At 44.5% G+C, this 20102-nt stretch overlaps 1 protein-coding gene across 3 annotated transcripts in view; it reads left to right on the plus strand.

Annotated features, from left to right (window-relative positions):
* Positions 1-20102, plus strand: part of GRK5 (G protein-coupled receptor kinase 5) — a 648325-nt gene that overhangs the window by 210391 nt on the left and 417832 nt on the right. For all 3 annotated transcript variants that reach the window (XM_078643914.1, XM_078643917.1, XM_078643915.1), the window contains exon 2: positions 2434-2529. In XM_078643914.1, coding sequence (XP_078500040.1) covers positions 2434-2529 — 96 coding nt within the window. The remainder of the gene's footprint in view (positions 1-2433; positions 2530-20102) is intronic.

A 20102-nucleotide genomic window follows, 5' to 3' on the forward strand; every position in this document is an offset into this window, starting at 1 on the left:
AATGAGAACCATACCGTAATGTATCACTTTAGAAGATGGTTGCAAAAGGGGCATGTGGAAATATTTACAGGACAAGTAGAATTCAGAATCATCCCTTGCCTTGGACAGGTTGATAGTTTAGGTAATGCCTCACCTCCTACAATGGATGGAAAAAGTCAAATAAGAAAAAGAGGTAAGGGTTCGGCCCTAAAGTGTCTGCAACCAATTTAATTTAATTTAATTGCGGGTTTATATAGCGCTAGGAATCGACTCCCGGAGGAGTATCTCCACGCTTCGACCGCTGGGGAACCCGTCCTGGCTCACCCTGAGAGATGGTCCCTGATGGGTATCTCTAAGGTGCGACCAAGCATCCCCGGCGGTCTGGGGGGGCCGTTGTGAAGATGAGGCAAGCTGATGCCCAGAGGTGCCGAGTGTGGTTTCTGACTAGAGTAGGCACCGAGGCGAGAATTATCGAGTCCGCTGACCCTGGTCCACGACCCTGCCGCGTCGGGAATCGAACCCTGGTCCCGGGCCGTTCTCTGCTTACGGGTCTGCCGCCTCTAACCAGTGAGCCACACTTCTCCACTTCTCAAATGTGAACAACAGGCTGCAACACTGTGGGATCACAAATTGATGGAATGTCATGCAACTGGAAGCTAGTTACCAACTTTATAGAAATGAACCACAGGTGATAACACCAGTACTTAATTTGGGTAGGTGGCAGGGATAGCACTCTTTTTGGAATTGTGAATTATTATTCATCTCCAATTTTGATGCTGAAAGGGAAAGGAAGAAAAGAGAAGGATAGGAATCCAGTGTCAAAGAAGGTAAGGAAAGATGGCAACCAGGGCTGGACTGGCTGTAGTGGGCACCGGGTTTTTTCCCGGTGGCCCGGTTTTGTGGTCGCAGAGGGGCGCTTTTCTGACAGGGTGGCTGCAAAATCGGCACTTTGTAAGAAAAGCGGGAGCAGTGCTTAGCGGCTAACAACCTCGCCCCTTCCCGTTCCCAGGGCCAGTGGAGAAGCAACCTGCCAGGGCTGGTTGCTGTTCCCAGTCCGGCCCTGATGGCAACCTGCAAAAGGGAGGTAAAGAGACAGTATTGGATGGGAGAAGAGAGGAATGGATAGAATCAAGAATAGCCACTCTTCATAATTTGAGTTGGTGGTGGAGGTGGGGCCCAGTGGGCCTCATCTTTGGGGACTAACATACTTTTCATCAGAAAACTTTGATCTAAATCAAGAGAGTTAAAAATCGCAAAAAGGGGAGGAGGATGAAGAAAAAGGTGGAAAAACAGTATCAGGGAGAAAACAGTGATGACAAATGAAATTCAAGTTTGAGATAAATGGCATAAAGTGGTGGTGGATTAAAGAAGCATGAGGTAGAATGAAGACTATGCGGCCTTGGTATTTGGCACGCCGACCTTTGATAGTGCTTCCACTGCCTTCTAAACAAAACCCATTTGAGTTATTTTATTTTTAAACAAATTAAGCACTGACTAGCCAGTGTTGGTATTGGCAACGTTGGGCTCTTAAGAAAAACTGTGGGGTCCTACACTTATTTATTTAACAAGTTGAGCGCTGGTTAACAAGCATCAACACTCTAAACTAGAGTTAACCACATTAATTGCAACGAAATATTTACAATGAAACAAATGGGTTGTAAAATGCGATTTAGCCCCGCAAAGAGCAGTTTTGAACATCATTGATGAGGTTCAAGGCAAGGTGCTGCATTTGACTAAATCGGGGAAAGGCCACAAAGGTGATAAAAAACCTGGGAGCTAGTGATCGGCAAGTGATCGCGTTTTGCATCAGAGATTATTAGTCATTACATTATAAATGGTGCATTTAAAACGTGCAAATTATTTGGCGTATAATAGGGCATCTATAGAAATGTATGCTTGTTCTTTTTAGCATAAGGTTGTGACGGGTGGCATGAAATTAGTGAGTAGTAATTGTCAATAGGCCATTCCACGTGTTTATAAAGAAGGGTTGTGTGAAGAACATAGAGAAAGGAGAATGCATAAGACATGGTGGTTACCTGTAATGATTCGCACAGAGCTGCACACATCCTGTTAAAGTCCAATTTGAGAAGATTCGTGTCTGAAGTGTGTGTTCTCAAAAAGTAGATTTATTGCAATCAAAATGGTAAAGAAACAGCTCTCTTCACATCTTGTGCGGATCACATAAATTTGTACAAGTACACTCCCATATCACACTGTGTAATGATAATGTCAGCTGCCTTAAAGGATGGTGTATGGCAGTGGGACAATTATTTGGCAAAATCTGTGTGGGTACATGGGTATACAACGATTTTAAGAAAGCTGGATAGTAATCATGGGATCCTGCACCACAAATGAAGTGTATGAACACAGTAATTGATACCCGAAGACAGTATAATTGAAATTGACAATGACATTAGTAGTAGAGCGTTTTCTTAATCTTACTTTTTCATGCAGGGGGAGGAGGAAAGCGCAAAGGCAAAAGCAAGAAGTGGAAGGAAATCCTGAAGTTTCCACACATCAGTCAGTGTGAAGAGCTGCGGAGAACGACAGGTAAGGGACTCTGAATTGACTGTGGTCCTATTCTTCCAGTCACCTTTTCCTGCTAATCTCAGACTGATGAGTTCTCATTAGCAAAGAAGGAAATGTTTTTGTGGTAATGAACGGCCTTGCTAGTGCAGTTGAGGAATGTTGATTTGGTGCCAAGGAGCACTTTTATGAAGTATGTTTTTTATGAAAGCCTGAAATAGAGTATAGAAACTTGAAACCATCATTCTAATCTCTGTCTCCTGTTGTCACCTAAATTACTTTCACACTATCAGAGCACAAACAGTGTGCCTCCCACTCTGGAGGAACTTGTATTGTGCAGCCTTCTTAAGTTTAGAATGGTTTGCCTGTACTCTGTACAATTGATAGATTGTGGTGAAAGATTCTAGTGATTGTGGACTCCTCCCAATGGGATTTGGAGTGAGGCCACTTAGAAACGACCTTTCCATCTGCCAAGCCTGGATATCGATATATCTTTCAATTTGAACTCAGCCAAGACTGAATTCATCCTCATCACTAACATCACCAGACAAATATGATCTAGAATTAGCCCTTTCAACTAAAGGAATACATGATGTAACTCGCCACAAAAACAAAATCACCTGCATTTATGGAGTGTGATGTCTCATTCAAAGCCCACATCATTAATTAAATTTGTCTTGGTGCCAGATGAGGTATATACAGAATCCAGTTGTACGCTCTCAAAGCAAACTTTGAGTATCACCCAAGTCAGGTCATCTCCACCCTATTTGATAAATCTATGGATGCCCTAGCATCTAAATCCCTCACGGAAAGCTCTGTGTGTCGCCCCCATCAAAAAACAAAATGGATTCTCTGGTCATCCACCTAACTTTCGGTCATAGCCATGTTACCAGTTTGCTTTCGCGCTTTGTCAAAGGGGTCCCTACAACGGTGGTCTAGGGATGATTCATTAGTATCTTTATTATTTGGCCTCCCACCTTCTTGTTATTCACGATTGGTTTAATGGGGGATGGTCCGACCCTGCCTATCAATTAAAATAATCCCTGCTGGGATTTCCGCACTTGCAAGCCCTGCTATATGGCTCGCCACTCCCACCATGTCTCAAGTAACTAAAGTGGTGCTCCTAGCCTGGAGAACTTCACTTAGACACATACAATGGGATGGCAAATTTACGCAACAGAGACTCCTCTCAGGTATGGCACATGGTGAAGGGAAGTGGGGAAACTTCAGGACTTTAAAGCTTGGGATCTCATTGGCATCTCTCAACTGGGAGATATGTGGTCCTGGACACACATACGTTCCTTTAAGGAACTTCAGGCCACATATATACCTTGACAAACACCCAATTTTACAAATATCTTCAACCCCAAAATGCCCTTCATGCCCATACCCCGGGATCTGACTGTATGCCTGAATTTAATCCTCTTGAGGTCAAACTCTTATGGGTAACCTAGGCTGGCTCGGAATTTCTCAAATCAATTGCACCCTGATAATCCACTGTCCTGGCATGCTGCAGCATCTTAGACTCCGATGGGAGGGCTGGTTGGGTCCTATTGAAGACAAGGATTTGCGTGAAGTCCTGATGGCCCAGCGGGAGCTCACTAGTTCCACCCGTCTTCACTTGGTTCAAACATATTACCTTTACTACGATTGCCTCTCCCCGAATCGAATGTACCGAGTGGGCCTCCGCTCTAGCTCCTCCTGCCCGTCTGTGGTATGGTTCCGGTGGATTTCTACCACATGGTATGATACTGCTCAGTGATTGCCAACAACAGGACCAGGGATTTATACGACATCCTGGGGTAGGATGTCCCAGTTTCCCCTCTGATGTTATTGTTGGGTGTGCTTGAGGGCTCTGGAAGCACAAGCTCAGTGATCATATCTGGGTACGGCTCACCTGGTTGCCAAGCATGATATCGCAGCTCAATGGATGTCACCAGCTCCTCCCATCTTGACGGGCTGACGGCGAGGAGTGGACTGATGTGTGCAACAGGAGCTTGTGGTCTATGACACTAGGTGCTGTCCCAACAAACTTGGACGGGTGTAGGGTAAATGATTGGGTCAATCCATTTAAAATTGCTAGTGGGGAGTAATTTAAATGGTGCTGTCTTCAAATATGATGTATGACTTGAGAGCCGCTGATCTGTATAAATGCCTACTCTTCTCTTCTCCTGTATTGTGATTAATGTGTGTCAATTTTTTAATTATGTTTGCCACTCATGGTGGTCTAAAACCAGTAAAAAGTTGTTTATAAAAAAAAACGTTACCCGTTCTAGCTACAAGCTTAGAAAAGGCATTTGTTCTCCAACTACAATATTTCTTAGTTACCTGTGGTATATTGTCACATTTTCAATCCAGATTCACACAGTCACCTAGGATAGAATCAGGCTTGCTAGGCTTTTCAGGCGATAGTGTAAGGTTCATTGATAAGTGTTTCTTCTTTGTTAATTATGCTTGATTTGTCCATCGCTTTCAACATGGTGGATCACGCCTCACTTTTGGCATGCCTGACCACTGTATTTATGCCTGCCCTGCGATTCACCCCCCAATGCTTTCACTTTTGTCCTCACTGGATGATTCCCACAGGTGAAGCCAGGTCCTTTCTTCTCCCACTCAACTACCACATTTTATGGGATTCCCCAGAGATCTCCTTCAACTGGCGTGATTTAACATCTGTCTATGGTCCTTATTTGATGTAGAGTGAAGACACAAAGTTTTGTTACAATCTTATGCCGACCACAATCAAATCTAGGCAAGATTTTAGATCTTGTTAGACCATCACATAGCTCCAGCTCTTCTGCTGCAGTACCATCAAAAATGGATGAACAGCAACTTTCTACAGTTAAACCATTCAAAACCCAAACTGATCATCGTTGTTTGGGCCCATAAGGCAGATCCTGCTTATGATCCTTAGAGACCTGTAGCCTAGTCTTTCTGAGCAAAAATGTGAATCCAACTGACAAAGTAAAATAGTTACACAATTTTTTTTAAGCAGAAGCCACATTTAAAATTTCGAATCTCTGTTGTGAAAAAATGATTCAATCACATCAATAGCTTGAGACCAATGTTTCCACTCTTATTGTTGAAGAACAGAATTTGGGGTCTGCAGTGAATGTCCACCTTGATTAATGTAACGCCCTCTAAGCAGATATTCTGAACAATCTCCAAGTCATCAAAGTGCGCAGACTGCATCTGTTTGCACAAATTTTGGTTTGAAGAGAAGAGGTCATGTGCCTGATACTCATTTTCATTCCAGGCATGTATGCTAAAATAGATTAACCAGATTCAGACATAAAGCTCTTTCCCACACTCTTGGGCTCCAGAAAGAAACTGAAGTTAGTTTTGTGGTGTAGGCTGTTCTTGGATTTGTGGTACCCTTCAGGGTGGTAGACTCCTGTAAATTCTGTGAGTCAATCGCCTGTACAGTGGTACCTCCCTGCTCCCTGGGATCTCTTAATCCACTCTGTTGCTGAAGACAGCCTTCTGTCTCACAGCATGTAACTTCTAAAACATCGAAGAAAAGTAATCACATTACTCCATCCTAATGGATCTACTATGGCTTTACCTTCAAGCCCACATCATCTTCAAATCATTTTGTGTGTCCCACAAAACATTAAGAAACAGTGCTCCATCATAAACTGTCAGAAAAAGACTTTGGAGGGGCCCTAGCAGTACAGAATTTGTCTGGACCATTGCCAGACTAAGCCAGGAGATGTAACGAGGAAACAAAACATGATCTTTAAGGAGCGGATCGTCCTGGAGCCATCCTGCTCCATGCCCCATGTCTAACACAGGAAAAGACTCCACCTACCAACTCCTCGCCCCACGTGCACAATATTGAATAGATTTCATAGCCACGTGATGTATGTCCACCCCTATGGTGCTCCCCTGCTAGGTTTATGTGCTCGCACTCGCACACCTCCAGAAACAGACAATTTGATACCGACGTTGCTTCCATGAAATGTACCAGTGATGTTAGAATGAGGCTGGACCATCAGAGATAGTGATGGAGCGTTTCTCACATCCATATTCTGTTTCCCTTGCTCCCTCTGGGGAATGGATATGAAGGCCGCACCTAGATTACTGCATCAAAGTAGTAATCGTAAATGTCTGCCTCCAATTCAGCATTGGCATTATCTAAGGTGAACACATGCTCACTTAACAAGTCTGTGCAAGCTCCCTGCATAGCTTATCATTCCTCCGCAGTGGTGTAGGATGAGAAATTGATGTATTTGTTTATTTACAAGTTCCAGGGACAGCTTATCTGCAATTTCTCTTTTCTGTTCTGAGTGCTTACTCAAGTTATGATCATTTTGTTGTCAAGTCAAGTCAATTAAGCTTTATTTCGATTTAGAATATAAATCATAAAAAGCGAACAACAATCATAATACAATACATTTGGTTTACAATAAAATCAATATGTACAAATAAAAGAGATAACTATTCTCACAAGTATAAGGCTCAATTAAAGGCACAGCTTTTATTCTTTGTAGGATGAAAATAAGAAGCCGAGCCTATGACTTCTCGCTATTAGGTTTGTTAAAAACTTAGTTCATACTTTTTTAGAAGTTCGCTAGAAAAATCGTAACATGACTCGTTATTAAAAGACAGATAATTAACTTAAAAACGCTCTATGTCTAACCGTACATTTGAGAAAGTTCACGACATGATAGGTTATCCTCTCTTCCTCCAACTGCTGCAAATATTGAAATGCTAAACGGCATTGTCTAAATCCAATTTGCTGCAGCAATGGGATCAGCCACTTCTTCCTAAAATCGTGAAAGGATTTACAAAAAAGGACGGTGTGCATGGTCGATTGTGAGGATGTGTCATCGCAGGGACACAACGGAAGATCCTTGGCCCAATTGTTTCTAATGGGGAACGTTACCAGACGATGGAATAAGTTCAGCCTGAACCTTACCAGAAGATACCTCTCATAGCTTGTGTTGGTAAGTGTGAGGTATGGCTGAATGGAGGCAGTCGTTTGTATTTGGAGGATGTGTGCTACTGAAGATTTTTTTGCCTCTTTCATTAATCTTAGTTCCTCTAAATGGGCCAGACATTACATTTTTAGTACCTTACTTGAGACTTCGGACATTAAGGAGGGATCATAATAGTACCTCACTTGTCCCATATCTTGCAGGAACTTCTTGATGTAGCACAACCACCTAGAGTTGTGAACTTTGTCCAATGCTAAACAGTCAGTGAGGATGGACTGGGTGAGGGTTGCTTTATCGGATCTCCAAATTCTGTGCCATAGTAGTACTGGTTCAGCCTTTGCTAAATCAGTAACGTGTGGGAGACCCAGCTGCATGTGACAGGCCATGGTGCCCGTACTCCTTGGGACTGCCAAAAGATACCTCAAGAAGGAATTTTCCACTTTCTGGATTTCAGATAGAGGCACGAACCCCCAGAGCCCTGCTCCATAGAGAGCCACTGATAAGCATTTGGCATTGTAAATCTTGATTAGTTCTCTAGGGGGTCTCTTGCCCAACTTTCTAGAGAAGTTTACAAGTGCTGCTGTAGTTCTTAAAAAGAGTAACTTTCTGGTTTCAACAGCAGTGTTCCAGGCTAATTTATTATCTATTGCCACTCCCAGATATGAATAATTTTGCGTGGTCTCTAGTTTTCGGCCATACAAGTGAATGTCCCTCATTTTTCGTTTATGTCCTGTGCCTGCCCTCATCACGAAGGTTTTACTTGTGTTGACTTTCAGGTCAAGACCTGCCATAAAAGCCGAGTATCTGTCCACGCTCTTTTGGAGTTCCAAAGGGGTACGGGCTAAGATGACTGAGTCATCAGCATAAAGGAGCGCAGGTATTGGTCGGCCATTCACCATGGGAAGGTCCTGGGATCCCCTGATCATCACATCCTCTAGGCCGTTAGTATAGAGTGTGAAGAGGATGGGAGCCAGGACACATCCTTGCCTTACTCCTTTTTCTACACCAAATTCCCTTGTTAATTCTCCATGCACCCCATAGCGGATGCTGGCTGTGGCGTTAGAATAGAGTTCCCTCAGAATCTTAAGCAAATTTTGTGGAACACCCATGTCACCCAATATAGTCCAGAGTTTCGAGTGGGACACGCAATCGAACGCGGATGATAAGTCCACGTAGACCATGTACATGTCGCCCCTTTTAATATGGACATATTTATCTATTAATAGTGTCAGATTCAGAGCCTGTTCTATGGTACCCAACCCATGGCGAAATACATATTGGAGGTCCGAAATGATCCTGCCATCGTCCACCCAGTCCTGTATTCGCTCGAGTATTAAGCGACCTGCCACCTTCCCTAGCGAATCCAGGAGTGAGATAGGACGATAGCAAGCTACCGACCCCCTATCTACCTTTTTAAAAATTGGAATGAGTATGGATTTAGACCATGAGGCCAGGAGACCTATGGAGCATGTTGCATTGAGTACTCTGGTTAGGAGTGGGATCCATATGTCCATCTGAGCTTTAAAAAGGTCAATGGGGACACCGTTCGGGCCTGGTGCCTTGCCACTTTTACTTTCACGTAGGGCCAACTCAACTTGTTTCTTTGAAAACTGGAGGTCAATCGGAAAGGGATTATCAGGTTTATCTGTATGTTGGGTTTCCTGATTGGAGTGATCATTGAACGTGGGATCATCTGGGTTGATCTTAAATATCTTAGAGAAATGCTGTACCCACTCATTTTCGCCTATTACAACATCTATTTTAGGGTGATCGATGTTGTTTGCTAAAAAAGGAGATTTAATGACTTGCCAGAAGGCAGCCGAATTTTTAAGAGTGCAGCTTTCTTGCAGTTGTGCCCAGAGAAGAGTCTTTAGCTCTTTTTTCCTGTTTTTTAGAGCTATGTTGTATTTATTCCTAAGGTTCTTTATTTCCAGTGGGTTTTTACTGTTTTCCTTAATGCCGTTTTTAAATCTTGGTATGTGACCGTACAATCATGATTGAACCAACCCTTTTTCGGCTTGGGCTTGTGTTTAAGTTCTATCCATAAGGCATCTTTTATAGTTTTAATGATCCTTCCAAAACTAGGGATGATTTCCTCGTCTATAGTGTCTGGGTCAAGGCATTTCAGGATTGAAGGAAGAGCCCCTGTAACCACTTGCGCGGTTATTTTCTTTGGGTCTACTTTCCCCCATTTCAGAGCATAACCATTTAGTCTGTTCAGCATCAGATTGTTTTGCTCTAAAATAGAACCAGGGTTAGTTTTGGGATTGCTTGTTAACGTATATGTGATGCTTAATGGATAATGGTCACTAAGGGCACTGGTATGTATTGTAAATACTATATCCCCTGACCTCTCCCCGTTTGAGACCAAAATATAATCTATCGTTGATTGATGACCCTGACCATGAAAAGTGGGGGCCAATGTTGCTTTCTCGTTGTTAAAATTATTTGCTTGGACAAGGTTTAACTCAAACATAGTTTCATTAAGTTGACTTCCTAGATTGCTATGTCTAAAATGAGATATGGAGTTATCCCTTTCGTCAAGAATTCCACATGTGTTATTGTTGCCGGCTGGACAAGGGCCCAGATTAAAGTCCTCCCCCAAATTATCACTTTTTCCCTATTACCCTTCTCTGTGTGGGTTCGGAGGGTATAGTGGATTGAGGATACCAGGCTCGTTGCCCCTTTTTCTGGGAAATTGTTGTAAAAATGTACTATGAGGAACTTGTCCCTATTATTTAAAGTTAAAGCAATGATCTGGTTACTAGGCTCAAGTTTTATGATGTCTACTTCCATCTCTGTCATAAGATTGGAGATGTAAATGGTTAAGCCTCCCTTTGCTCGTCCAGACGTCGATGGTATTGCTGGTGAGAAATAAGTCTTGAACCCGGCAATGTGTATGGGTTCTAATAACCAAGTCTCTTGAAGGGCAATGATGTCAAAGTTGGAAATAAATGTAGCCCATTCCTCTAGCAAAACTTTAGTGCGTTGCCCTGCTATGTTCCAGAATGAGGCAAGGAGGGAAAAACTTGGTTCTCTCCCTTTACCTCTCCTTTTTTCTAGGTTTACTGGGGTAGTTTTTGGGTCCTGTGAGGGACCGGTTACAGCGGGAGGTTGGTCAATGGCAATGATTTTGGTCGCAGGATCTTTAATAACAGCCTGGAGCTCATTTTGTTTTTTTAAAGAGTCACAGGGAGATAATCTGGGATTTGTCTCGGTTTTGTTAGGAACGGAGATCAGAGTGCTATTTAATGCGATGTATGATGTGGGCTTGTGATGCAGTCAATCGACTCCCTCTAGTCCATAAAGACTCGCATAACGATTTTGGTGAATAATTGGATAAATAGCCTGGAAATGGTTATTAATTCTGGGATTATGACTTCTAAGATTGGGGAGAGGAACCATTAAAGACCTAGGGTAGAAATAGGTCAAATCACAGGGCAAGATCAATGTATTTCCCTCTTCAGGGAACCAGTTTAAGATGCAACTGACTGTTCTATGGTCTCTAAAATTGATGACGATTATATCTCCCTCTTTGTCCTTTATTCTGGAGCCGAGCCATGGAAGGCGGCGGACGTGTAGTATCTCGCCGTTTAGGTTTGGAGGGAGGGGCCGATTCTGCCTGAGCCAGTATATGGTTTTGTCTTTTAGCTGAGAGTGGTTTTCCCTCTTTCCTTCGTCTAGGGTTGGAACTCCTGTTAGTACCACCACTAATGGAACTGCTTCCGGTGGCAGTTCCACTCGGCGCCACCTTGGCTTTCTTTGTCCCTCTGAGGTGTTTTTGTCAAGTTTGCTTTGTGTCTTTTCTAAGTTTGAGACTGTCTTCTTCTTTGGGGCCTCTACAACTACGTGTTGTGCGATGTGGTGCGTTATTTTACCAATCTCTGGCCTTATGGATTTCGTTTTGCTTATCTCTGGGGTTAGTAAATCCTTTTGAGCAGTATCATTTATAGACAGTACTGTGGGTAAATTAGCTGGAATAGACCTGGGGACGCTATCAAGTAGTCCTGTATTTACAGCTAGTTTTTCCTCTAAGGAACCGAGCCTGTCTTCTATTTTTTGAGTCTTTCTATTAGTGACAGTGTAGAAGCTCTAATCAGATGTTCAATTGTTCCTATTAGATCCTTACAGGGAGTTTCAAGTGCCGGGCGTAATGAAGGCATACCTAGATTGGGTATCGTCACAGTGCTTGGGATGTGAGGTTTGATAGTTCTACCGAAGTCAGTGTGGCTAATTTTTTTCCTCTGCGGCTCTTTCCCTTTTTTTCTATGTTTCCTTGGCGGTGATACTTGTACTCTAAGGTGTTTAGTATTTTTCACGCTCTTGCGCGTGACCTTTACTACAGGTAAGGGCATGTCAGGGATGAGTTCAATCTCTGATGGTATATTAGCAGGAGATGTTGGGACTGGACTGTATGGTATGCTAACTATTTCAGGGGTGGAGGTTACATCTCGTAAGAGGATAGGGATACTGTTAGTAGTTGTATCTGGGTCCTCGTTTCCAACAAGACTACTGTCATGTAATATAGTTTCTGGCTGCGTCCGCACGGGAGAGACCCGATTGTTTTTAATCAGTTCGATTGAGCGACGTCGTTCTGCCAGGGTACTCTCCCTGTCCGTATCTGAGGAGATCTTAAACACAAAATTGTCCAGAGTCCCTTTGTTAAGGCTACTTGAGTTTTTTGTGTTGGTTAGTGCCATAATGCACAGCAACGAATATCCGGGATGGGATCAAGCAAAAACGATGTTAGAGTATAACCCCAATGGAGTTAGGTGGCTAACTGGGCAATAGTCATGGCGGAGGACAAAACATAAAAGGAGTTGGTACCTTGAGATACGGGAGCTGGTGGAAGAAATATCAGGGAGTGGGCCCAGCCCGGCCTCCCTCGGCTCCTGAGGGCTACAGAGGGCCCGCCCTTTGCCCGGGCTTCGCCCGGCGCGATGCGGGGGCTGTCACAAATGTAAAGCGCCTCCGAGCGTGGGACCAGCAGTGGCGGCTTCCGGTGTCCAGCAAAGCAGGCTGGTAGCTGTAGTCTCCCTCCACTCGGCGGCCGTTTGGATGGCTGACTACGGCGGCGGGAGGGAGACCAGAGTAGCAGCGGGAGCGGAGCTCTGCAGCAGGGGCAATAAACAACAACAGGTAGGTTCCCCCTCCGTGATCCTTAGGCAAAAGTGAGCGTGACACCCGCTACACCGGGGCTGTCACAAATTTAAAACGCCTCCGAGCGCGGGACCAGCAGTGGCGGCCTCCGGTGTCCAGCAAAGCAGGCTGGTAGCTGTAGTCTCCCTCCACTCGGCGGCCGTTTGGATGGCTGACTACGGCGGCGGGAGGGAGACCAGAGTAGCAGCGGGAGCGGAGCTCTGCAGCAGGGGCAATAAATAACAACAGGTAGGTTCCCCCTCCGTGATCCTTAGGCGAAAGTGAGCGTGATCATTTTGTTGGATTCTTCCTCAAAATAAAACAAGGGGTGGAATTATTTTTTAAAGCAGCACACTGATTTTTGGTAACAAAGTCTAGTGTTTTTTGTGCATGGGACAACTTAAGATGGAGTGTAAGCAGAATAATGATGGCTCTTATCCTGAGCAATGGTCAATTAATCAATTGTAATTTATGTCTGCTTTTATAAGAAATGGCAATGAAGTAGAGAATGAGCGGGCCGAATGATTAAAAAATGGTGAGTGTACTGAACATGTTGGAATGCCTAGAGTATATACCCAAGCATTGCTGTGAAGGAAGGTGGTGATAATACTCCTGCTCCAGTTACACAGGTGAGGCCTTAGTATGCGTCAAGGGCCAAAGTCACTCAACTTCATGCTATGCAAACCTGGGCTTCGTCCCCAGGAATGGACGTTCTTCTCTGTGCTTCGTACCTTTGCGCAGATCTCTCACAAAAGGGTGTCTTATTCAGGGCCTGGGGAGGGAACACAATGTGAAAAGTTGTAGGCGGGGCTTGGGCTTGTAAGTAAAGGCAAGGTGACCACCCAGCTAGCCCTCTTTTTCGCCCTACTCAAATGTGCACTTTACCTGTGACAAACATGCCATTTCTCTCAAGCATGCTGCGTTATCCATGGAAGATATTCCAATACACTGCTGTGAGGGAAGGGCATGGATAATGTGTTGCATGGGAAAGGCTCATTTATGCTGTTAATGAGTGTAGTCCTCTCCCTATAGGTTTCCATGCACTACTTATTGTGGACTGAAGAAAAAACACCCATGAACTGCAGTCACACAGAGGTCCATAGAACCCTGCTAGATTGACACCTGCATGCAGGCCACTGACATTTTGATTATCTAATTGGCTACCATCATCCAATTGAAATGGTCCTACCACGGGACCCTATTCTGATTAGCCACCCTTTGAATCAATCAGAGTGATTGTCTCTTGCGGGTTCTGTGTGGCTGCTAGCAGCCAAACAGAATAGATGTGGGGGTACCACCCTGCGCTACTTTTGTAATTTCTTATGTGATCCTGAGGTGCTAATGTAAACAATTGAAACAAAGTGTGTTGCTGAGTGCTTGCGGTCCAGCCTAAAGACCTGTGTTAATAAATTATAAGAGAGAGGTGCGGAAAAAGTCTGTGCCCATCACTCAACGCACTATTATAAAGTCCCTAAGGTTTCTACCTAATTATATTTCGGTATAACCTGTAAACAAAAGTTTTTTTCTTTTTAATCACAATCAAAACATTTTAGTAAATCATGCCATTTAATGAATAACACAATCGTTATTCAATGTATATGAATACATACAAGATTAAACTAAATACAATAAATATATGAAATGTGTCATATGCAGTTCATATGCTCAATTTCTGAATCATTCAAAAAACGAAACATAAATGAAAGCCCAATGCATTTCGGGTGTGACCCTTCTTCAGGGGCATTAATTTCACAATACTTATATAAACTCCTTGTGACCACCAACTGGAACAACAAAAAAGAAGAGATAGATACGTGATATAAATAAAGAGCAACGTAATGTATGTAAATACAAGGTGATGCAATATTTGTGCTTGCAGCCACTAAGGTAGGTGACACAGTAAACCTTGATCCCCAAACAGATTCAAGATGCAAATGAAAATCTTATCCAGCGGAAAACGGTTGAACCCGAAGTGTTGAACCCAAAATGTTTGAGAGTGAAAATATAGGTGAAAACAAAACAAACAAAAAAACGTGCACACAGTGAAGGCATCCTGCCAGCTAACTTAACTAATGCAGATGTGAAAAAAGCGAGTTATAAACCACTGATACAAACAAGACTATTGCAACAATGTACCAAAACTGGATCGTATGACGAAACTCTATGAAGAATTCGAATCCTACCTCGTGTTAATAAACTGAGGTAGCATTTGTAAACGTGTACTCCTGAAGGCGTGTTTAAGCCTGATTAAATGCAAACAGTGATAATTCGTGATTCCGCTTTCCAAAAGAACAGGAAGCGTGGAGTCGATATTTGTCTAAAAAAGCTTGAAAGTCGGGTTTAATCTAAAGATGAGAAAAAATTCTGTGAGTGCGCAAACCCTTAACTGCAATAATCCAACTCTGACTCAACAAATCTACAACCATGCATCACTTACGAGTAATCACAGGTTCTCCGATCCTGAGCCCTGAACTTCCGTAGAACCGAATGTACTTACGCCGAGACGCCAATTATTTAAGTGCGCGTGTTCCGTCACCACGCGTCTTATATGCGTGACGTGTATCCTTTTGAAAAAACGAAAACGTTATCGACTACCATGCTAACACACAACATGGTACTCCAGTATAAATGCCGCGTGTCTCTGGTTATGTGCCACGCAGCCTAATGACATGGTCTGACCTGATCCCCTGCTGGGAATGATAAGAATCCGCTATTCTAGAAAACTAAAGCTAACAGCCCGAAAATAATATTTCTCAAGTACGAGATAAAACCAGTGAAACATGAATGTAATGAGGTGAGGAAGGTAAACTAGTAAACGGTATATATAAAACTTTATAAATAAATTAATAAAACATAGCACAAAGTGCCCAAGTCTATAGAATGAGTGAAAAGTGAATGTAAATGATAGTGGGCGCAAATGCAAACTAACAATATAATCGCAAGAACGGCCACAATGTCATAATAGAATATCACAGAAATGACAACCTTATCAGTATAAGCATCCCCAGATTATAAAAAGCAGAGCATCTCATAATGATCATTTAATCCTTTGGGAATGATGGTATTCAAGTAATTTATCCAAAACGTTTCTCTATGACTAAGTTTGTGGTTATGTCAATGCTACCAATATGTGTAATGTGCTCCAAAATGGTAAATCTAAGTTGTGGTATGCTGTGCCTCATGTCAATCCAGTGTGCAGCTAGGCATGAGTGACGATTTTGATTATGTATCATACTCTTGTGCTCTATAATGCGAGTTTTGATTTTTCGCGAAGTTCTCCCCACATAGATGAGTCCGCATGGACAACGTATTGCGTATATGACGCCTTCCGTGTTGCAATCTGAGGTATGTTTGAATTTCATAGATTTCCCCGTGTGTGGATGTTGGAAGGGACTTTATAACAGTGTGTTGAGTGATGGGCACAGACTTTTTCCGCACCTCTCTTACTTTACCTGTCGGTGCCACGTTTCGGAGCGAGGATGATGTCAGCTAGAAAAAGGATGGGTCTCTGTGATTGGATACGAAATCTGAACTTCTGCCAAAATCCATCCCACAGGCAGACTAGAGAAAAGGAAAAACTAATTCTGCTCCAAAGGCTAATTTAAAAATAAAATATGGATTTCGACATTTTTTTAATTTCGGTAAAGTTTTTCGTCTAAGCCTAGTTATTCCGCTGGGAATAGGTCCTGTAGTCGTGATTAAGGAGAGCATGTTAGAAGCCTGGCTCTCCGATGTGTGAGACATGGAGAAATCAGACACTCTATAGTCTGTGTGGAAGTTTGAGAACTAGTGAAGCCATGTTTTGCAGCAAGTGTGTGGGAAAGAGGCATGAAGGCCAAGCTCTGTGACCGCTGTAACATGAAAGGATCAGGCTTCGCACTCAGTGCTCCCGATCCCATGTGCAAGTAGCTCATCCACTCCAGGTTTTGTTCTTTGATTTATGGTATATGCATTCCTGTTTATCTCATTTATTCAGGACAACAGGTACTAAAATGTAGAATGGGAAACTTGAATTCTGCGTAGGTTTAATGGGAGAGAAGCCATTTTGTGCAGCTAATGTGATGTTGAGAGGCCAGTCTTATACTCAGAGCAAAAGACATTACCTGTGTTTACCCTTTGCTGGAAAAGCTATTTACCTGACCTGCAGCGCCTAGAAGCGAGCCTGCCTGCTCAGAGAGGGAAGGAGCTTGCCAACCCTGCAGGAGTAGGGGGAGCAAAGTCCAGTAGGAGCAAGGTTCACTGTGGCACTGTTGCATGTGGGGTATGTTTGAAGAGGACTGTAGAAAGTGAACGATGTACCCCAGTGTCAGTGTGAAACAATCTCTTCATAAGTGGTTCTTGAAGGGAACTGTGGTGATGCGATCCCTGAAACCTATTTGGGGCTTGGATCTGAGTTGGTGTGACCAATAGGTCATGTCAAGACAAAAATGAAGTATACCTGGCTGCTGTGTCCAGAAGGAAATCGCAGCTTGACTTTAACCACTGCGCCAGAGGAAATTGTTGCCTGATCGAGTCTCCTTACTCCAGAGACGTTAGGGTGGTGAGTTGTCTTGTTACCCAACTGGGAACCTCTTTTGTGTGACCAGGATGAGATTGTACCGGGTGGGGTCGCACCCACTGGAGAGTGTCTGCCCACCAGTTCAGTATTCCACCACCGTCTGAGCAACCAGCCCTCACTTGAGCACTCTAAACGTGAACTGTGAAAGAGTGAGCACACTGTGCTGCAGTGGGGTGAACTGTACCTGAAAATGTTCATCCCTCTTTGCCCCTGGGGGTATCAGCCCAGGGCGACCAGGGGAAGTATCAGGTAGAGGTGCTCCCCAACCTCAGTGCCCTGACACTAAATCGCATCTTGCCTATATTGCATGTACAGTAGGTATTGATAAAGTGCATTCAAGTTCATTTCTTCTTGACAGCAAAGTACGGGGTTAGACAGACATTGCACTGTGGTGTTTTCTTCCTCCCTGTGAAGCCTTTGAGTGCTCCCAGCGGAGTCCTGTGCGGAAGAGGACCTCATGTATCCAGTTTGCAGAGCCATAGGATGACGCAGCCCATGACGTCCGAGGCAAACCACCTCATTCTCTTCAACTGATGTCCAGCAGTCCCTGTTTGCCCTGTGACCCCCCCCCCCTACCCTGGGGTTCAGACGAGGTTTATGTTGGGGTCACGGGGGAGGGGCGCCTCTGGCAGTACCACCATTACGAGAGTCCACGGTCTGAGAGTTTCTTTAACTAAGTTTTTGTCCGTAATGGATTTAAACAGCTGTCCATCTAAACAGTGGAGTTTAACAACCCCAATTCATGTGCTTAACTTGCGATTCAGTCCTGGTAACGTAAGTAGAGCTTTTGGTGAACACAGATCAGGGTGGCGGGTATTTGGCAGAGGGTCTTCCAAGCATGTGTACCTCACACAAAAAAAACTGGGACAAGTCATTTACGCAATCCAAACATTTATCTCGTGTTGCAGAATAAAAATGGGGGAAATGCGAAACCTGTTAAATAGCTCAGGCCATTGCAGAATGCTTCACCTCCTCCAGCGCGGGGTGTGTGTGTTGAAACCCGAGCCGGCGGCCGCGGAGCGAGAGGCGGGAAACGAAGGCTTCATAGGGAAAGAATGCGGTGTTCCTTGGGCGATCGTAATGCGTGCAATTCAGACTGGAAACATTCCTAAACGGCCTCCGGACCTGCCACATCTGAAAGGTTTGCTACATAAAATCGGATAACTTTGCCATATGTTTCTTTTTTTAATTGCCGGCCCGTTTCGTTTTGCCAGCCTCTGCCCGGTGCTTGCATGCACCCCAGCTGCAGCCTGTATCTACATTCAGATTGGCAAAGCATATGCTGGCAGAAACAGATGTGCAGAAATCTCGAAAGGCACGCGGTTGGCACGCAGCTGAATGTGAGCGCCCTCTACCACTCTTTAACTGGTTTAGGAGTTGAGGAGCTGGGATGGGAAGATGACGGACGCAGAGCGCGGGCTTTTAACGAGCACTCTCGTGACTTCACTTTCAGAGAGCACAGCTGAGCTAGCAGTCACTCACAGTGACCGGGCCGGGGAGTGTCTCGGAGTCCTACGTGTGCGCCCCGGTGCTTGTTGCAGCTACATCTTCTGCATCCCAGCCTGAGGCCTTCCTGTTGGGTAGCAGTGCTTGCTTTTTTCAGCGCTGGAACCCAACGCAACTTGCATTTTCGAGCTCCCTCCTGTTTTTTTTCTCGGTATTTTGTTTTATCTTCTGCTCTTCGAAGTGCCTAAACAACGAGCCCGGTTCGCACTCTGTAAAACTGCAGACAGCCTTCCCTGGTGGAACGGGACCACGGTTTCAACACTGCGGTTTGCCCAGGCACGTGACCCACCCAACCCCTGACATCTGGAAAGCGTGGACGGGAGAAACTTCTTCAGAGCTTCACTGGGCCTGTCGGCTGCCAGTCTCGACAGCCCAAATCACACTGCGGTCTCTGTTGCAAACCTCAGGCCTGCTCCAGAGGTCACGCAGCTGTTCTGTTGAAAAGCACGGCGGTGCCACAGCCATGCCCGGCCGTGCGCTGCTCAAGGGCCGAAGAACTCCAAAGGGCAGGAAGGTGTAAATTACCGCCACCAAACTAGGCTCTTGAGCGCAAGCCAGATGTCCCCCTCCCCCGGCCCAGCATTGCCTTGCCCTAGAACCGTTCATGGTCGGCCACGCAGAGCACACCGGCTCAGGACAAGGCTACTCCCATTAAACCCACCAACAAATATGAATGTGTCCTTGTGTAACCTAACAGGTGCTCATGTAAAGCGCTCCAATACCTTCGGGGCGAGTTTGCGCTATATAAATCTGCATTTAATTATTATTTTTTAATATTTTTATAAGGCAGGCCCTCAGGCCTGTGCAGCTACACTTGAAGACTCATTTGACGGTGCCAATTTGTGATCATCCGAAATTGAATATAAACTAAAACAAGCTACACTAAAGTCGTATTTTTAATTGCCATTTGCTCCATATTGAAACGCATAACATTGGTTTAGTATACAGAATAGCGAGATACGATCAGTAGAAAATGGTGCCTGCTTGTGGCGGAATTTCATTCATAAATTGTATATTTTTTATTGAAAGGGAGCACCCTGCGCAACGAACCTAGTAAAAGAGGCTGAGTTTCACCCAGCATGCCAGAAAAATAAGGTTTTCTTGAAAACAGGAAAGCAGCCCCATAAACCCGTGGCTGGTACGTGTGTGTTGACACAATTCTGAGTCAGTTTGTACGTTTTTTGGTTCAGCCGGTGTTTACACATTCAGTACCCGATGGTCAGTTTTCTTCGGGCGTTTTAGGCTTCACGTCTCTCTCTGAAAGAAGCCCTTTACCTACGTGTCAAAGTGCACTAGTGAAGCATCAACCCTGCACATGGCTTCGTTATGATAAATAAACGCTTGGTCGGCAGCATGGAAGTTTCCCTCCGCTATGACTCTGCTGGGCGGGCGGGTCAAGGAGCGCCTTGTCCCGGCCGCTGTTGAGGCCGTGGCCCGCGGCCTCACCTGGGATA

This window comes from Lissotriton helveticus, chromosome 5_1 (genome assembly GCF_964261635.1).
Source record: "Lissotriton helveticus chromosome 5_1, aLisHel1.1, whole genome shotgun sequence".
Taxonomy (NCBI): Eukaryota; Metazoa; Chordata; class Amphibia; order Caudata; family Salamandridae; genus Lissotriton; species Lissotriton helveticus.